Source organism: Perna viridis, chromosome 13 (assembly GCF_037379345.1).
Source record: "Perna viridis isolate PV_CMFRI_1.1 ecotype Kerala chromosome 13, ASM3737934v1, whole genome shotgun sequence".
NCBI classification, from domain to species: Eukaryota; Metazoa; Mollusca; class Bivalvia; order Mytilida; family Mytilidae; genus Perna; species Perna viridis.
Window position 1 is genome coordinate 27,943,558 of NC_142457.1, and position 17,085 is coordinate 27,960,642.

General features: G+C 31.5%; 2 protein-coding genes across 9 annotated transcripts in view; both read left to right on the forward strand.

Annotated features, from left to right (window-relative positions):
• Window positions 1-370: 370 nt before the first annotated feature.
• LOC148600199 (uncharacterized) lies at window positions 371-7,985 on the forward strand. Of its 6 annotated transcripts, none has more exons than XM_088559782.1 (13): window positions 371-492; window positions 1,592-1,759; window positions 2,519-2,638; window positions 2,957-3,076; window positions 3,289-3,408; window positions 3,723-3,842; window positions 4,120-4,239; window positions 4,503-4,622; window positions 5,259-5,360; window positions 5,564-5,588; window positions 6,469-6,491; window positions 7,132-7,254; window positions 7,892-7,985. In XM_088559782.1, the coding sequence occupies exons 1-13, from the start codon at window positions 420-422 to the stop codon at window positions 7,906-7,908; spliced, it is 1,251 nt and encodes a 416-aa protein (XP_088415908.1). In that variant the 5' UTR covers window positions 371-419; the 3' UTR covers window positions 7,909-7,985. The 6 variants fall into 6 exon arrangements, with proteins under 6 accessions (XP_088415908.1, XP_088415907.1, XP_088415909.1 ...); XM_088559781.1 differs by having other exon boundaries at window positions 5,564-5,587; window positions 6,462-6,491; XM_088559783.1 differs by lacking the exon at window positions 6,469-6,491 and having other exon boundaries at window positions 5,564-5,587.
• A 2,073-nt stretch (window positions 7,986-10,058) lies between these two features.
• Window positions 10,059-17,085, forward strand: part of LOC148600200 (uncharacterized) — a 30,772-nt gene continuing 23,745 nt past the window's right edge. For 2 of the 3 annotated variants that reach the window (XM_088559779.1, XM_088559780.1), the window contains exons 1-2: window positions 10,059-10,427; window positions 16,716-16,924. In XM_088559779.1, the coding sequence (XP_088415905.1) occupies window positions 10,340-10,427; window positions 16,716-16,924 (297 nt within the window). In that variant the 5' untranslated portion in view covers window positions 10,059-10,339. The remainder of the gene's footprint in view (window positions 10,428-16,715; window positions 16,925-17,085) is intronic. The other variant, XM_088559778.1, reaches the window with a different exon arrangement.

The window sequence follows — 17,085 nt, forward strand, 5'->3', positions numbered from 1 at the left end:
AATTTATGTAACATATTGTTTTGTAATGCAAAATTTAGCATTTTACATGTATAAGATTAAGTCCAACTGAAAGAAATGAAACAGAAAACCATATCCTAAGCATCTTTTTTAAACGCACGTTAAATAAAAACAATAACATGCTACAATTATGCAATTTCTTTTATATTGTCAAGTAGATGACCTTCTTATAACATAGTATTATTTTTTTTTTTGTTTACGTGACAGATTGTTCCTATTTCTAGAAAAATTGTATTGAACTTAAAAATTGTCGACTAATCTTGACACACTCATTGAATATCTTGCGTTTATGCCTGATTTGTTAACGACTTATATCTGTACAAAGATTAAGGCGGCGGAGAGGTATAAAATGGAGCTGAATCCTTCTTTAGCAGAATGTTGTGTTAACAGCATATTTCACCATGTTGATTTCACTTATTGTTCTTGCTCTTGGAGTTGCAACAAGTGCCTTGCCCTACGGTCCTTATGTGCAAAGTAAGTTTAATTATTTTAATTTAACACTGTAATGTGTATGTAACATTATGATATTTATAATTATACTGCAAAAGCAATGATAAAATATTTTAATTCCATGAACTCAATTTATATATATATATATATATATATATATATATAGCATATATATGTAGCAAAAGAGTACTAATACGATGAAATCTGCGTGAAACGAAGAATGTATAATCCAGAGACCCTTTGCATCAATTTAAATGCAATTGAAACCTGAGCAAAACTGAACAAAACATTCACCTTCAGTCCAACAGAATTCCGTTTAGGTTTCACTTCTCTCATTTTCATTCAAATTTGTTTTTGAAGTTATGTTCTTAAATGTGACGGTAAGTAATTAACATCTCAACCACATTCATTTCTTTAACCAAGCATATATTTTAAAGTTTTTTTGCATATAAACTAACAATTTATCAGATACTGACCGGAATTTCTCGATCGAAAAATTCTAAATGTTGAAAACATTCACGCCTGAAGACGAACCTGTAGAAATTGAAACTCTGAATTCCCATGTCGTTCGTGTAACTATAGGAATATATTGTATCTTCTTTATCCACAACGATTAAGAAGGATTAAATATGATAACACTACAGAAAGTAGGACCAAGGACCAGTTAATATTTGTTTTTTGTCTGTTTTTTGTTTTTTTGTTTTGTTTTTTGTTTTTGTATTTTGTTTGTTTTTTGTTTTGTTTTGTTTTGGTTTTGTTTTGTTTTTTTTGTTTTTTATTTTTTGTTTTGTTTTGTTTGTTTTTTGAGGGGGATGTATATGCTAGTTATCGTTTTCTCCTTACTCTTGAAATTGCTTAAATTTGTAGTTCACACATTTAAGGAGGTAGTCCTAATGTAAGGGACATAACTCTTGTTGAAATCAGTGATACGTTTGTATCAAATTAAATTTCACCAAATCTTTTCAAGCTTTCCTTTGAAACAGAATGAAATCATTCAAAGTTACTTTGATGCTTACATTAGATTTATGCAAAATGTTGTATACAAACGTTCAAGTCATTTGTAAGAGCTGTGTCCCTTACCCTAGGTCTACCACCGTAAGTTAATACAAAATGAGTTTTTCAGAGACGCCGTATGTTGATTCATATGCAAAATCACACGCAAAAGCAAAGGCTAAAGCATATGTCAACCCCTGTCTGAATAGACCATGCGGATATTACGGTAACTGTATAGCAAGTGGATACACCTACAAATGTGTCTGTAAATATGGATACAGTGGAAAGATTTGTGACAGTGAGTAAAATTTAAGTAGTAGTTTTTGTAAGAATCAGGCAAATTCTGTAAAATGTTATACTCCCCAAAAAGGCTGCACCTTATAATTTTTGTTATAAAGTTGCTTTATAGGTCTATATGATGAAATGTATAATCATTCATTCCAATCCGTCTATAAAAAGTATAAGTCACCGAATTTAATTTCGAGATAATTGAGCTTTAATGAAGACATTTGTTTTATGGAGTCTGTGGGGAATCTTACTGCTTCATAAACCATTAAAAAACTGGTAGATATAAATTCTTTTACACTTATATAAAGACCACTTAAGTTATTTTTTATATTTCAAATAGATAATGGGGTCATCGAACTTTGTTTCTGAAATATTAAAAAAAAATACCATTTTCTATTTCTATTAACATTTTCCCGCCAATTATCGCCTCTTAAAAGAGGTTTTATAAAAAACAATTATTGTAAATTTATCATACAATTGTTCATGTCTTAAATTATTACAAAAGAATAGTGAAAACATATAGTTTTACATCATTTTAAAAGCATCTGTTTACTGACAAAGATGGAACTTCTTTTTTTTAAAATCTTAGACTTTGATTTTTATTTCTTGTTTGAAGATGATTCTATTTCTATACTTCTTAAATTTATTTCCGATAAACCGCCCCATATGGGGTTCGTGAACGTAACCTCATCTGATGTTGGTATTTACATTGATTTCAGTTTTGAATGATTTGTATGAAACTTATCTAACATGTATAATTTTATTACAGAGAAACCATACGTCAATCCCTGTCTGAAGAACCCATGTGGATATAACGGCAAATGTATAGCAAGTGGATACACTTACAAATGTATCTGTAAATATGGATATACCGGAAAACTTTGTGACAGTAAGTAAACATACTTTGAATTGTCAAAAAGTGAAGTCATTTTGCAAAAACTGATGGAAATCATGATACATGTTTATAATTGCAATATCGTGATAGTTCTAACGATACATTTTCCTTGAAAGAACATTTCATCCTGCCATTTCTTATGTCGATTTGAAAAATTCTTCTTTCATACAGGCATTTTTAAATATCTTTTTTTTTCTTTTATGACTTAGATAAAGTAATATTAATGTATGTCTTTCTAAAAATTCTCAAAATAGGTCTGTTACACTTAAATTTCTAGTCTTATTACACATTTTGTATTATAACATTTTTTAGAGAAACCATACGTCAACCCTTGTCTGAAGAACCCATGTGGATATAACGGCAAATGTATAGCAAGTGGATACACTTACAAATGTATCTGTAAATATGGATACACTGGAAAACTTTGTGACAGTAAGTAGACAGAGTACGAAAATATTTTTTGAATTTTCATTCTTCTTTGACAATTATTGTGTATCATTACTGCTAAAAACCGTTTCCAATAAACTTTGTTAGAAATGCACTATATAGTAAACGTGTAGTAAAATTCTTCTTTAATTGGTAGTTGAGTTTAATTTAATTTGTATGATTTGTAAAAACGTTACTTAACGTTATCGCATTTACAGAGAAACCATACGTCAATCCCTGTCTGAAGAACCCATGTGGATATAACGGCAAATGTATAGCAAGTGGATACACTTACAAATGTATCTGTAAATATGGATACACCGGAAAACTTTGTGACAGTTAGTATACATACTTTGAATGGTCAAAATGTGAAATCATTTCGCAAAAATTGATGCATGTTTCATAATTGTAATATTGGGGTAGTCCTTAAGATAAATTTTCGTTGAAAGAGCATTTCTGTCTTCCATTTTTTATCTCGATTTTTGAACATTTTTCTTGCAAACAGGCATTTTTAAATATTTGTATTTTTTTCTTTTATCGTTTCTGACTAAGATAAAGTAATACTATTGTCTGTATTCCTAAACATTTCCAAAGTAAGTTTGTTACACTTAAATCTCTAGTTTTGTTACACATGTATTATAACATTTTTTAGAGAAACCATACATCAACCCTTGTCTGAAAAACCCATGTGGATATAATGGCAAATGTATAGCAAGTGGATACACTTACAAATGTATCTGCAAATATGGATACACAGGAAAACTTTGTGACAGTAGGTAGACTGACTATGAAAATGCGATACCTACTAATACAAGAATATTTTAAATTACGATCAATTTCGAAACAATTTTATTTTGTACAGATTGTTTGACATCTTTTTGCTTAAAATGAATCTATTTCAGTACTTCTTAATTTTTTCCCATAAACCGTGTTATAAATGTACCATATGGGGTTCATGAACGTAACCTCATCTAATGCTGGTATTTACGTTGATTTCAGTTTTGAATGATTTGCATGAAACCTATCTAACATGATTAATTTTATTGCAGAGAAACCATATGTCAACCCCTGTCTGAAGAACCCATGTGGGTATAACGGCAAATGTGTAGCAAGTGGATACACTTACAAATGTATCTGCAAATATGGATACACCGGAAAACTGTGTAACAGTAAGTGATTATTTAATTAAATTTCTTAATAATTATCAATATTTCTTGCTTTGGTCTAGTTTGCGACTCCTAGTGATTGTATTAGATTTAAAGAATTTCGGTTTCTACTGATTAGTATTCAATGTAGCCGTATTGTTTGCTACACTTATTATCTTAACTCTTTTTTTTTTCTTCTATTTTTTGTAGAAAAAGAAAAAGGATTCAATCGTAATTCAAAGTTAGATATAAACGAACACTTATCTCTTGATACTTTTCCCTTATAGCGAAACCATACGTCAACCCATGTCTGAAGAACCCATGTGGTTATAATGGTAAATGCGTAGCAAGTGGATACACTTACAAATGTATTTGTAAATATGGATACAGTGGAAAACTTTGTAGCAGTAAGTAGATATATTCAACATTCATTTTCCATAATCAAATCAACTGTTTGTTTCATTTTAAATTATGTCTTTCAAAGCTTCTGCTTATATAATGTACGTTTTAAGTGTTAGTTTTTGTAACAATCAGGCAGTGGGTGATACATGGCCACCATATTGAAAGTGTAATATGATTGTTTGCATCATATGAATCAAGGAAAAAAACAATATGTTCGATATCATGTTGGTGCATTGAATTATAATTTCATTGAAAGGCACTGAAAATTAACATTTCAAGGGCAGATAACTCTGTCAAAACCTCATTTTTCTAACATTCTATTGGGAAAAGCCAGATTCAATTATCATATTTTCCCCTGGAATCATTCTCACTTATGAAATGGAAAATTGTCATCCGATTTTCATCCATCAAGTTTTCTTATGCTTTTTCTACTTTATTTACTCTAACAATAATGTGCTACATCGATGTATTCATTTCCTTGTCGGTCGATTAAGATTTGTTGAATTGGCAAAATTACATATCAATCCTGAATTGACGATGATAAGGATCAAATAAAATTAAATATCAGTAACACCAGACAGGCGCTCTCTAAGAGAACCAACTAAACTTTTGTGAAACATACAATGTTTTAAACATTTCAGCCAAACCATCTGTCAAACCATATGGGAAAGTATATGCCAAAGCACATGCCAAAGCAAAGGCTAAAGCATATGCTAAACCATACGTAAAACCAACGCCCTACAGTAAGTACACCAAAGTATACAACATATTACATTCCACGGAAAGAAAGTAAAATTATAGCTTATTATGATTATGAAATATCGTAAAGAACTTCTTAAATTCATTATTCCATAAAAACTTTTAGAAAATGACCAAGCACAGTTTAGATTTATGTTCTCAAGTAATGAACATTTAAAGTAAAACGTCCAATGTAATTTCATTTCAGGATATGTAAAACCAACTCCATACAGTAAGTATATGAATCATAATAAAAATTGTATAATTTATAGATAGGAAATACAGCCTGATTGTGAGAATGTTTTTTTCCGCATATACAAAGATACAAAAAAACTGCAATTTGGCATGCTGTTATATTTTTATTAAGGGGTAAGGGACATAACTCTTGAAATCAGTGATATGTTTGTATCATATTCATGCTGTTATATTTTTAAAAACTCTTATCAGCAGCACGAGAACCAAATACTCAGGAAATTCTACACACAAACAGAATTTTATATAAGGAATACTGAACATAAAAAGTGCTTGAATAGAAAGCCTGATCCGGCATCAATGGTCTCTAAGAAAGTATGTTCGTTTTTTTTTTTTTTTTTGGAGTTTCGAATTTTTGCTTCAGAACTTTTCATAGCGTTATATATGTAATTCCCCGAGAATGGGTTTAAAATACACTACACGATTTATTTTCTCAAGCAATGAACATTTAAGTCAGAGTGGCTCATTTACTTTTGTAGCTTCGTATGTATTATTTTAGATATTTTATGTTCTTTGTTGTGTATATCTGTTTTCCATATCTGGTCGTTGTCTTTGTAGTACATACTTTTGATTTCCGGTTGAATTTTGGTTCCCTTGATTACTCTTTTAGTGGAATATAAAAAATAAAACTTTATCGGGAACACCATATGTTAAGCCAACGCCCTACAGTAAGTACACCAAAGTATTTAATATATTACATATTTCACGGAAAGAAAGTAAAAATAAAGCCTGATTTTTATTAAGAGTTACCGTAAGGAAATTTTTGAGCGTATTATTCCCAGACAATTTGTTTAAGAGGAAGACCAAACACAGTCTCAAGTAATGATTTTTGAAGTAATATAATATTTTTACAGAGACACCATATGTAAAACCAACTCCATACAGTAAGTAAAACAAATTAAACTAAACACATGTATAGCATATTTTATAGAACGAAATAAAAATATAGCATGTTTGTGTGTACGGTTTCCCGCAACAAACTTTTAATTATGAAGATCGCTTTTATTGTCAATACGAGTAGAGAAAATCTTGCGGAAACTGGAGCCTGAAAAAATAAAAACCTGTATACATCAAATATATAATTTGAAACTTATGTGTATTAGTTTACATGCATTTTAAACTTTTGTGAATATAACAAATAATTTAACAACTAAAAACTTTAATTCAGACGGGGTTCTGTTAAGACAGATTCTACTGTATATGCTTTAAAGAAGTAGACTAGGAGTAAGGGACATAACTCTTGAAATCAGTGATATGTTTGTATCATATTCGATTTCACCTAAGCCTATCAATCTTTCGGTTGAAGCAACATTAAATCAGTCCATGTTACTTTTGTGCTCACATGATATTAATGTAAATTGCTGTATACAAACGTTCCACTGATTTGTAAGAGTTGTGTCCCTTACCCTAGGTCTATCTCCTTAATGTCAACATTACGAAATATAAGGAAATGGCTTTTTCTGTAGTTCCATAACATATGACTTTATGCTCATATCTCTAACATATTTTTTTCAACATTTTCAGGGAAACAGTACGGATATAATCCATGCAAAAACAACCCATGTGGAATTCACGGCAAATGTGTAAACCTGAAGTTCACTTACAAATGTGCTTGTTACCTTGGATACGGTGGTAGTAAATGTACTTGTAAGTTGTCTTAAATTCTAAATTATATTAAGGAAAAATCATATCTTATCTATCTCCTGACGTTTTATGGAATTATTCATTGTAGTAATAAATGTGTAATAATTTTATCTTGAAACTTTCGTAAATTAAATCTCATACTTATATGCTTTTACATAAATGATTGACATCAACTGTAGATGGTCATATTTTACGACATTAAATTTAACAATATAAGTATTGTTTAAAAAACAGATCAGTTAGTAACATTTTCATAATGACTTAACAAAATGTAAAAGGAAAATCAAGGGAATCAGTGGCCCTTTTCACAAAAATTCGTAAGAGTAAAATTAGTCGTAAGTTATGAAGTCATAATACTTTTATTTAGTATGACGTCGTAACTTACGACTAATTTTACTCTTACGATTTTTTGTGAAAAAGACCACTGGATTCAAACGGAAGACTGGGGATTTAGACAAACTTAACAAACAACATGAAATAATCAAAATAACGCATACAAAGAAATAAAGACAACATCTTTTAACTTTACAGTATGAACAGGACAGAATTATCATACGATTGTATCGCAGACACCTGTATATTTCTCAAATACACATTTGTATGGCTAGCCATTATTTAGTATGTGAATATTTCTTTCCAGCGAAGAAACACTACTAGAGGAATAGTGATGAGACAAGAGCAAGTGGAATAAATTAACATGGACTGTTGTTCAAAATAAAGCCTGTGTCGTATTATTTTTCTTTTTATTTGGTTTACATAAAAATGTGCTCAGTTTAAAAAACCAGATATTGTGGAGCGCAACAAATGCACAAGAGTATAAACTAAATACGTTTTTTTTTCACTATTCCAGTCCTTATCCACATAGTATATCTCTTATAAAACATTAGAAACAACAGCAGAGTGAAACCTTATCGTGTCATTGTTATATTACATGAAACAACATGTATGGTCTTTAAGGCGGTAGACCTAGGGTAAGTGACACAACTCTCACAAATCATTGGAACGTTTGCATTCAGCATTTCATATAAATTTCGTGTAAGCGTTAAAGTAGCTTTGACTAATTTCATTCTGTTTCAATAGAAAACTTGAAAGGTATTCGGAATTTAATATGATACAAACATATCAATGATTCCAAGAGTTACTTCCCTTACTCTAGGTCTACCTCCTTAAATAAGATAATGTCTGACTACTAGCACTCTCACAAATGTTATTTTCTGAAGTAACAGTCTTAGTAAGAATCATGCAAGTTGTGTAATATGTGATACATCCCAAAAGGCTACATATTTTCATTTTTGTTATTAAATTGCTTTATAGGCCTATCTGATGAAATGTATATCTATTCATTCCAATCTATCTTCTCTTAGAAGATACAATGTAATCTTCATGGAAAACCCAACAGTTTCTGTTGAATTTTAGTGTCATTTACAGAGTTATTTCTCTTAATTCGGAATTCTACAGTGAATTCTATGTAATTGTTATCTCCTAAGAACACGGTTTCTATGAAAAGCCACATAATATTTTCTGTTTACTTAAGCATTTTTAATAAAATATCAAAAATAAAAATATGTAGGCTTTCCAACCATGTGTCACATTTTGCATGATTCTTAGATGGAGTGCGACTTAATATCACTGCCGCCAAAAAGTTCGTAAATCTCATTTCTACTCTGGACACTTGTAAATTTCTTTAGCAGACGTCATCTGTTGGTCAACTAATATTCCTTAAGAAATGTTTTGTTGCAATTGTATATTATATTTAAACCCCCGCCTTGGGACAGATATATGTGACCAAGGCGTCCGTCCGTCCGTCTAAACAATTGTTACAGTTTTCTCTGCGACTTCTTATTTCAGCCGCTTGATAATATGTATGCCATATTGTAGAATTCGATTTCAATGTGGAGTGTGCAGACGACTCTTTTAACATTTAGACTATATGGTTACAGGGTGGGGAGCGGGGTTATTCTTTATCCCTTTGCACAGGAAATCCACTGCTTCACAGTATGGGTGTGATCTAAAAACTACTGGCACATTGAACTTATAGCACTGTTGTATTCGACACCTTCTATTTGTGTATGACGACGATGACAATTACAGCAGTATGATATGTCGTGAAATTACAGTTATAAAAAGCTTATAAAATAAAGTTTTGTTTCCTGTAGAGAAAACGAGTATTATTGTTGAAAAAAAAGATAGCCGATGCAGTAAAACGTGTTCTTTCTACTTAAATTTTTTCTAATTTCACACATAACACATGGCACGAAATTTCAATTTTCGAAACAATTTTTTGAACGCCACTAACTTATCAGTATTTGGCCAATCGGAAATAAGAATTGCGATCAGATGACTTGCGTTTCCAAAGATGAGCGTCTTAAAGTTTAAAGGGTAAAAAGCGAAACCATACCGACTGCGTCGGAAAAAAGGAGTTTATACAATAAAACTAGCGCCAACAAAAATGTAAGAAAATATAAATATTTGAAAGGACTTTTTATTCGTTGAACCGCATGTATTTATAAGAATCGCTCCTCCTTAATCAAAAACGTAGAAAATTCATTTCATAAGACTTGAAGTGATTCAAATCATGATGTTTTACAAAATATTATAATGATGTGAAATCTCGATACTTCTATTAAAATGACGTCAGATATAGAAATTTATTTTAACAAAAAACGTGTCTTTATTTTGTAAACAATTTATTCACTGACTAATCCCAACACGTAACGATATAAATGTCTTGATTAAATTTCCTTTAATATTTAAATACCCTACAACACTCAATGAACACTCAAATACATTTATAGTATGCTTTTATCACGCTATTGTGCCTAATAATATCAAATCATAAGTAGAATGCTCTAGGCCGGCTTTCATAACTCGTCAACCGTAGCGACTGGTCTGTTCAAATAATTAAACTGAGGACATCACAATTCAAGAACCAATTTTTAAATGAAGGAGAATATCAATAATTTTTATTATTTTTCAAACACACGTGTTTATAGATCGACGTAGAGAATGAAATTATCACAATACATTTGAGTTATACTGTGGACACGAGACATTTATATTATTTTCAAATACGAATTTGAAAGTGAATATGAAAGTTGTGCAATTATTTGTTTTTGTATGGATATCACTTATTTTATCGACTTATGGTTATCTTAGAATAGAAGAAGGGGAGAAAGGTAGGAGTCCTAGCCTGTGTGTCATAGTCCTAAATAAAACTCACTGTATTCGATACATTGAGGTGTATGATTTTGTAAAAAAAAAAATTAATAGATATTATGTTGTTGGTTTAAAATGTATATATGATGGATTACTAAGTCTATGACACTAATTTTTTGTTAAATCATATTCGGAGATTAGGGGTATAGTCTTTGGGAAAGTGACTTGTCTCCATAAAATTATATGAAGTACATGAAGAGTGTTCACAGTTTACAGATTCATACCAAGTACATGGTATTATTCACTTCAGCTTATAAACAAAGCTAACAAAATAGAATTTGGGCCATCTCTCAAATACAAACAAAACAAAGGAACAGTCTAACTTTCGGCCAGTTAAGCCAGTTTGAATACCAGTATACAATGAAAACGAATAATAAAATTACTTGTCTACGACTATTTACAACAATCTACCTCTCCTGTAGAGTGTGAAACTGGACAGATGTACTTCTCTAGTAAAATGGGATCGCCTTTAAAACATTTCATCATGAAGAATCAGTTTTGCAAAAAAGTTATTTTCACCACTTTTGCCATTGTTTCGTACTTTTCGCCACAATAAAATTCTAGAAATCAAAAGTAAATTATATAACATTTAATATTCATTTATCTTTAATTCTTTTATAATTTATTTTTAATTCTTTAATAGTATCAGTTGCTTATGTGAGCCTTTGATAAAGGTACAATCACCCACAGCGTACGCGATTCAGCTTTTGAATCTGTTTTGATCTTGAACTTTGTGAGTTTTATGCTCGTTAAGTTTTGTGAGTTTTATGCTCATATAGTTTTATGAGTTTTATGCTGAGGAAGGATATCTGTTATCCGAAATATTCAATTTAAATTTTACCATCTTCTGGTGATGTTAAACATATTTAGATGTTTATAAGTTACAGCCCTAGATTAATCCTACGAGGAGGAATGACCCGGCCAGCGAAAGCTATATTTTTATATAGCCTAGCTGGTCGAGTGGTCTAGGGCGCTGGACTTAGTGCAGGCGGTGTTGCCATAGATGTCACAGCGGTACGAGTTCGAGTCCCGCGGAGGGAACGACAAAAAATTTGCATCGCAAATTTGACAGTTTAACATCGTTGAGAATTTTTCAGACCTTCCTATATGTTTATGTATCTTCCCTGTATCAATTTGATCCGATGGAGCAGTGTAGCAAATAGAGTCGTCACATTCTGAGACGTTTGTATATATATATAAAATATTTCGCTTCTACTGTAACGGGCGCGGTAACGGAGATTTTGCGCACAATTTACAAAATTTACAAACAACTTAAAAGGCGGTTCTAACTGTCGGTATCGACCATGGAAAATGAGTTTGTACTATGTATTTATGTAAGAGTTCCTGCATTATATTGATACCTTTTTAAAAACAATCATTAAAATTGTAAAAATGAAATTTATGTTTGCTAAGAATCATACATGTACACTGTCGATTGATAACATTTATATCACTTCTTATTTAACATCGATAAGAGTGTATTTAAATTATACATTTAATTATAAAGTATAAATAATAAGTTATCATTGTACACTTCCCTCTTGCCTTGGGACATCTTGCTCAATACTTTTCTAACTTTGATTTCCCTTGCTCTAATTGCCAACATTCCTTTAATATTCACTTGCCCATTGAAAGGTCACTGTTCAATACGTTATATAAAAGATTGCGTGTTAGAGTAAACGCCTCCAACGAATGCAAGTAAAAGTCACGAAGATCGGTTTGTTAATACTATGTAAACAAATCTTCAACCTGTATGTACAAATAGACTTACAATACAGTTCAATCAGACCCAAAGAAAAACAAACAGAGATTGGTTCGAGTAAGAAATGTTTCAATATTGCAATTTTTGAAAGAAGTAAATTCTACGATATGTGGACCATCCCTATTTTTGAAAAGTATGAACCTTGTACGCAATGTACGATGTTTGATATAGTCTAGTTCTACACTTATTAATTTTGACAAACAGCTAGGCAGAAATGTGTTTTAAGTGTAAGTTTTTGTTACAATCAGACAAAATGAGAAAAGTCAGAAACATGGATGTCAAAATCCCACCGATATGACAATATAGTTTCACTCGAGGATGATTTCTCTAATTAAAATAATCACTATATGACCACTACATCACTGGATTTGTTCAGCATTTTTTCAATAGAATGATAGAAAAATGAGATTTTGATAGAATTATCTGCCCTTGAAATGTTCATTTTAAGTGCATTTCAGTGAAATTATAACCCAATTTACCAAATTGACATGAAAAATCTTGCCCCCCCCCTTGATTTTGATGGTGCAAAGAGTAAAGTTAAACTTTCAAAATGGTTATTTCATATCATGTTTCACCTACTGCCTGATTCTTACAAAGACTGACACTGAAATAAGTCAATTTACAAAAATCCCTCGTGGAATAAGGGGTGGAGGTATTATGTTGGCCATGGGTTTATACCATAACGAAGATCTAGCGATTCTTCAGACAAATTTCGGGTAAACTATCGTGGTATTGGCTTGGGTGAATTTTAACAAAAGTACATTTTTTTAAATAAAATGTGATGTACATGAACAGCGAGTAAACGATGTGAAGTTTATTCTATTTATTCCGTTTATGCAAAAAGTTGGTTTTTTTTTTTTAATTTACTCATTTATCAATTTTTTTTAATATAACAAGATTAGGTATGGTGTAGATGTCAAGGAGACAACAAACCTACGGGATAAAATATGCTTTCCCCGATGTTAGACTCTTTTTCGGCAAGATTAACTCAAAAAGTACATATATAAGGCATAATCTACATTACTGTTTCACATTCACATCGTTTAAAATGGGGTGTCATTCAAACCTCATCTAAAGACAACATGAATGAGCATAATACACTAATGTTTAGGTCGAGAAGAGTATGAACAAATTTCAGAGGTACAAGTTAGCGTCATCATCATTTTCCGTTTATCTCCGTAAGTACATACATGAATGATGTAAGTTTATATGATATGTAAACATATTTTAGAGTTTATCTCTGGCCCTTTATCAGCTTCCATAGAAAACAGGCATGAAAAATCACCATACATGCATCAGATAAAATTGCGATACGCAATTTGCGACCTTGTGTACCTAATGCATGTCTGGTCTGGTCTGGTCTGAAAACATATTCCGTTATTTGCGACTTGGGAAGAGTAGAATCAGTATCCCATAGATGTATGTTGCAATACATGTAGTTTTATGTATTATGACCGCTTCCAATTATTCACCCTCTGTGCCTACAATAAAGCATTGCCTGTTATATCTTTGCTCATTAAATCGTATTTGTCCCACACTAGTTTTGATTAAACGACCACTACACAAATGTAGACGGACTGATAAACTGTACATAGGCAATTGTCAAAGTGAATTTTCAAAGGCAAAGTTCATATAACAAATGGCAATACCTAGGAAAAATCAGAAATATGGAAACCACCCTGACTACGATCAGGCATTTGCAATGGAATTCGTGGGTTGAACCAGGTTTTGTAGTACTCAAACCCCCCACCCCCGCTTCGATTCCGGTTTTACATTTCCGGTATATTACGAATAAACATACTACATATAAGACCCGAACTAGACCTCTATTACCAACACTCACCTTACAATGTTTTTTAATTATTATTTTATTATTTCATGCTATCAATAGTCTTTATGTTTTGCATCTCAATTCAATATTTAAACATTTTGTTTGTTTAAGTATCAGTCCATATAAAATTCAGACGACTGCCTAATGTACAGGTGATGCATGGCGTAAAAAAACACCAAACAAATGATGCTTTACTATACTTTTGAGGAACAATAGTCCTTTCTGTATTAATATCTGTACTTTTGAGAAAACCATACATTGATAGCCAAATCAAACCGAATCAAGAACGGTAACTCTTGTAAAGTGCCACTTTCATAACAATCTATATAACTTTTATCTCAAAAGTGCAAGAACCAGTTTTGCGGCCAGTAGTTGTAATTGAATTAGTAATTAAGTATCAGTCTTTATAAATATCAGACAGGAGATGATTCATGCATGTCAAAAACCCACCGAATTCAATTTTATTTCTTATTTAGAATCAGTTACAGACCAAATTACCAGTCATGGTTTTTCATTTGGGTGTTGCGCTTTTGAGATCAAATTTATATAGATTGTACATGAAATTAGCTCTTTGTAAGAGTTATCGTTCTTGATTTTGTTTGATTTGGTTGATTTTAGTGGGAGATATATGTATGATTTTCTCAGAAGTACAGATCTGAATATGGCAAGGACAACTGTTACATAAAAATAGAGCATATGTAGATTGAAAAAGCATTCTTTGTTCGGTTGTTTTTTTTTCACCATGAATCACTTGAATATGGACAGTGTCTGAATTTTATATGGACTGGTACTTAAAATGAATTCGTTGGATTTTTGATATGCATGAATCACCTCCTGTCTGATTTTTATAAAGAATGCAACTTAAAGAATAGTTATGAATTTAAATAGTTAGCTATTAAATGTGTTATATTGATCATTTTAACAACAACATTGTATTGTAATTGCATAACACAGTTAGACAAGAAGGACAAAATAATCTACTTCTAATCAAATTGTTTGATTAAAAGTATTGTACAACACGGAATATAAACATGGAAATTTTGGGTTTCAGAAATCCATGCACTTTGTAAACATCACAATGCCTAGTTTTGACATTTTAATGTGAAAAATGTTTAAACGTTCAAAATGACAAGGAAAGTTTAAGTATTAATTAGTTGAAAAGAAAATATTATTTTTGACAAGTACAATTGAACACATAGTATTGAACATCTAATTAATTTCTTTGTGATCACATTTTAAAATTCTATGTAGTCAGTACTATTAGGGCCCCCACTGCCGCAGTGTGACAGGTTAAAAGTTCGCCGAATAAAATAAAGCAGCGCTAAATAATGGAAAACTGGTACCCTTCACAAAACAAACTAGACAAAACAGAAAAACAAATACTCTTGATTAATTCTTCGAGTAGACAAATGCTTAGACATTAGAATTTGGTGGTAGAAACCCAGACCTCAAAACCAGCCCGCCTAGCCTAAAACGTGTGCTAAAGTACATAATTTAAACCGTCTCTATATCACTATTAATTCCGTATATCCTTATTGACAGGGATAATTACGAAATCACAACTCATTGTAAAAATACACGTACATGTATGTGCATTGTTTGAAGATATGAGATGAAAATGAACGGATATGGCATTCCAAATGAAACAAATGCACAAGCTCTGGTAGCTTGTTCATATTTTGTACATAGTGCGTCGGATTTCATGTAGGAGCACTTCTTGCCATACTTTGGTAGCTTATGCGATAAACTCCTTTTTTAAATCGCATTCATCTTTTGCTTGCCATTACATGTATCTAATTAAAGGTCAAAGGTCAGATTGTAACGATTCTCAGTGTAAGAAAGGCCTTAAGCGATGTTATAATCTTCACCTAGGCCATTGTTAGATTTTGTGTAGACAATGAAAACAAGACAATTACAGGTCATTGAACATTGGGTAACGTAATCTATTTAGTTGAGAATACATTTGTATTTATATAAGAATGAAAAAATCTGATAAAAACAATATTGATTGCATAATGTATAGTTCTTCACATATCGGTCGCATGTTTTCATGTACAAATGTAAAGACATTTTCGTAGTACTTTATTTATAGAAACTAACATTCGGTTTTTCATATAACTTGTGCTCTTAGGAGATAAAAAAAATATATAAAATGCACTGTAGATTTCAAAGTTAAGGGAGGTAACTCTGTTATTGACACTCAAATACAATAGAATCTATTGGATTTTCAATGTTGATTATCTCCTAAGAGCAGGCTGTTTTGAGTGAATAATAACACACTTCATAATATAAACCCATAAAACAACTTAATTACAAAAATAACAATATGTAGTCTTTTCTGGGATGTATCACATTTTTCAGATATTGCATGATTCTTACAGACAGCTGCTTAGGATAATAGTAAATAAACTTTACATGCGTTTAATGGCAAATAAAAAAGAGTTACGGAAACAAGCATTTGACCTTTAGGGTGAAATTTGAAATAAAAAGACAATTTAAGTACTCTAATTGTTTTACTGCCCTCATGCTTTTTTTAAATATTGTATTACCAAAAGAAGCGCCCTATAAAACGTTAACAGTTGTAGAGATTACGATATGGCGATGGGCTACCCGTAATAATGCAAACAAAGATAGTTTTTATATTTTGAATTGTAGAGCTAGTGGAAGTTTTTATAAAAGAGGGAGGCAGACAACGAAGGTCAGCAAATGAACCCGTCCATTCAGAAACGTACGACCTTGACTTTTCATTATCAGGGTCAGCTGTTCACCTTCACCTTACAAAGAATAACCACATTAATGCATTTGCCCCACTGCTGTCTCTACAAGGAGGGGTTCTGAAGAGTCTCGATGTTGACGATGATACTGTAAGTATATACATACATGTAGACTGTATTCTACACTACGGGTGAGGCGGGCAATGATTCACAGAAAAGATAAAGGTAGTTTTGTGTATTGCTATTACGTATAGTCTGACATGTCTCGTAGAGATGTTTCTTAGATTTTTCATACAGTATATAGGGAAAAA

Coding starts and splice junctions, on each gene's coding strand:
- LOC148600199 (XM_088559781.1), top strand. CDS start 420: ATGTTGATTTCACTTATTGTTCTTGCTCTTGGAGTTGCAACAAGTGCC. Junction 2,639..2,956: donor TACCGGAAAACTTTGTGACA/GTAAGTAAACAT, acceptor AACATTTTTTAG/AGAAACCATACGTCAACCCT. Junction 3,409..3,722: donor CACCGGAAAACTTTGTGACA/GTTAGTATACAT, acceptor AACATTTTTTAG/AGAAACCATACATCAACCCT.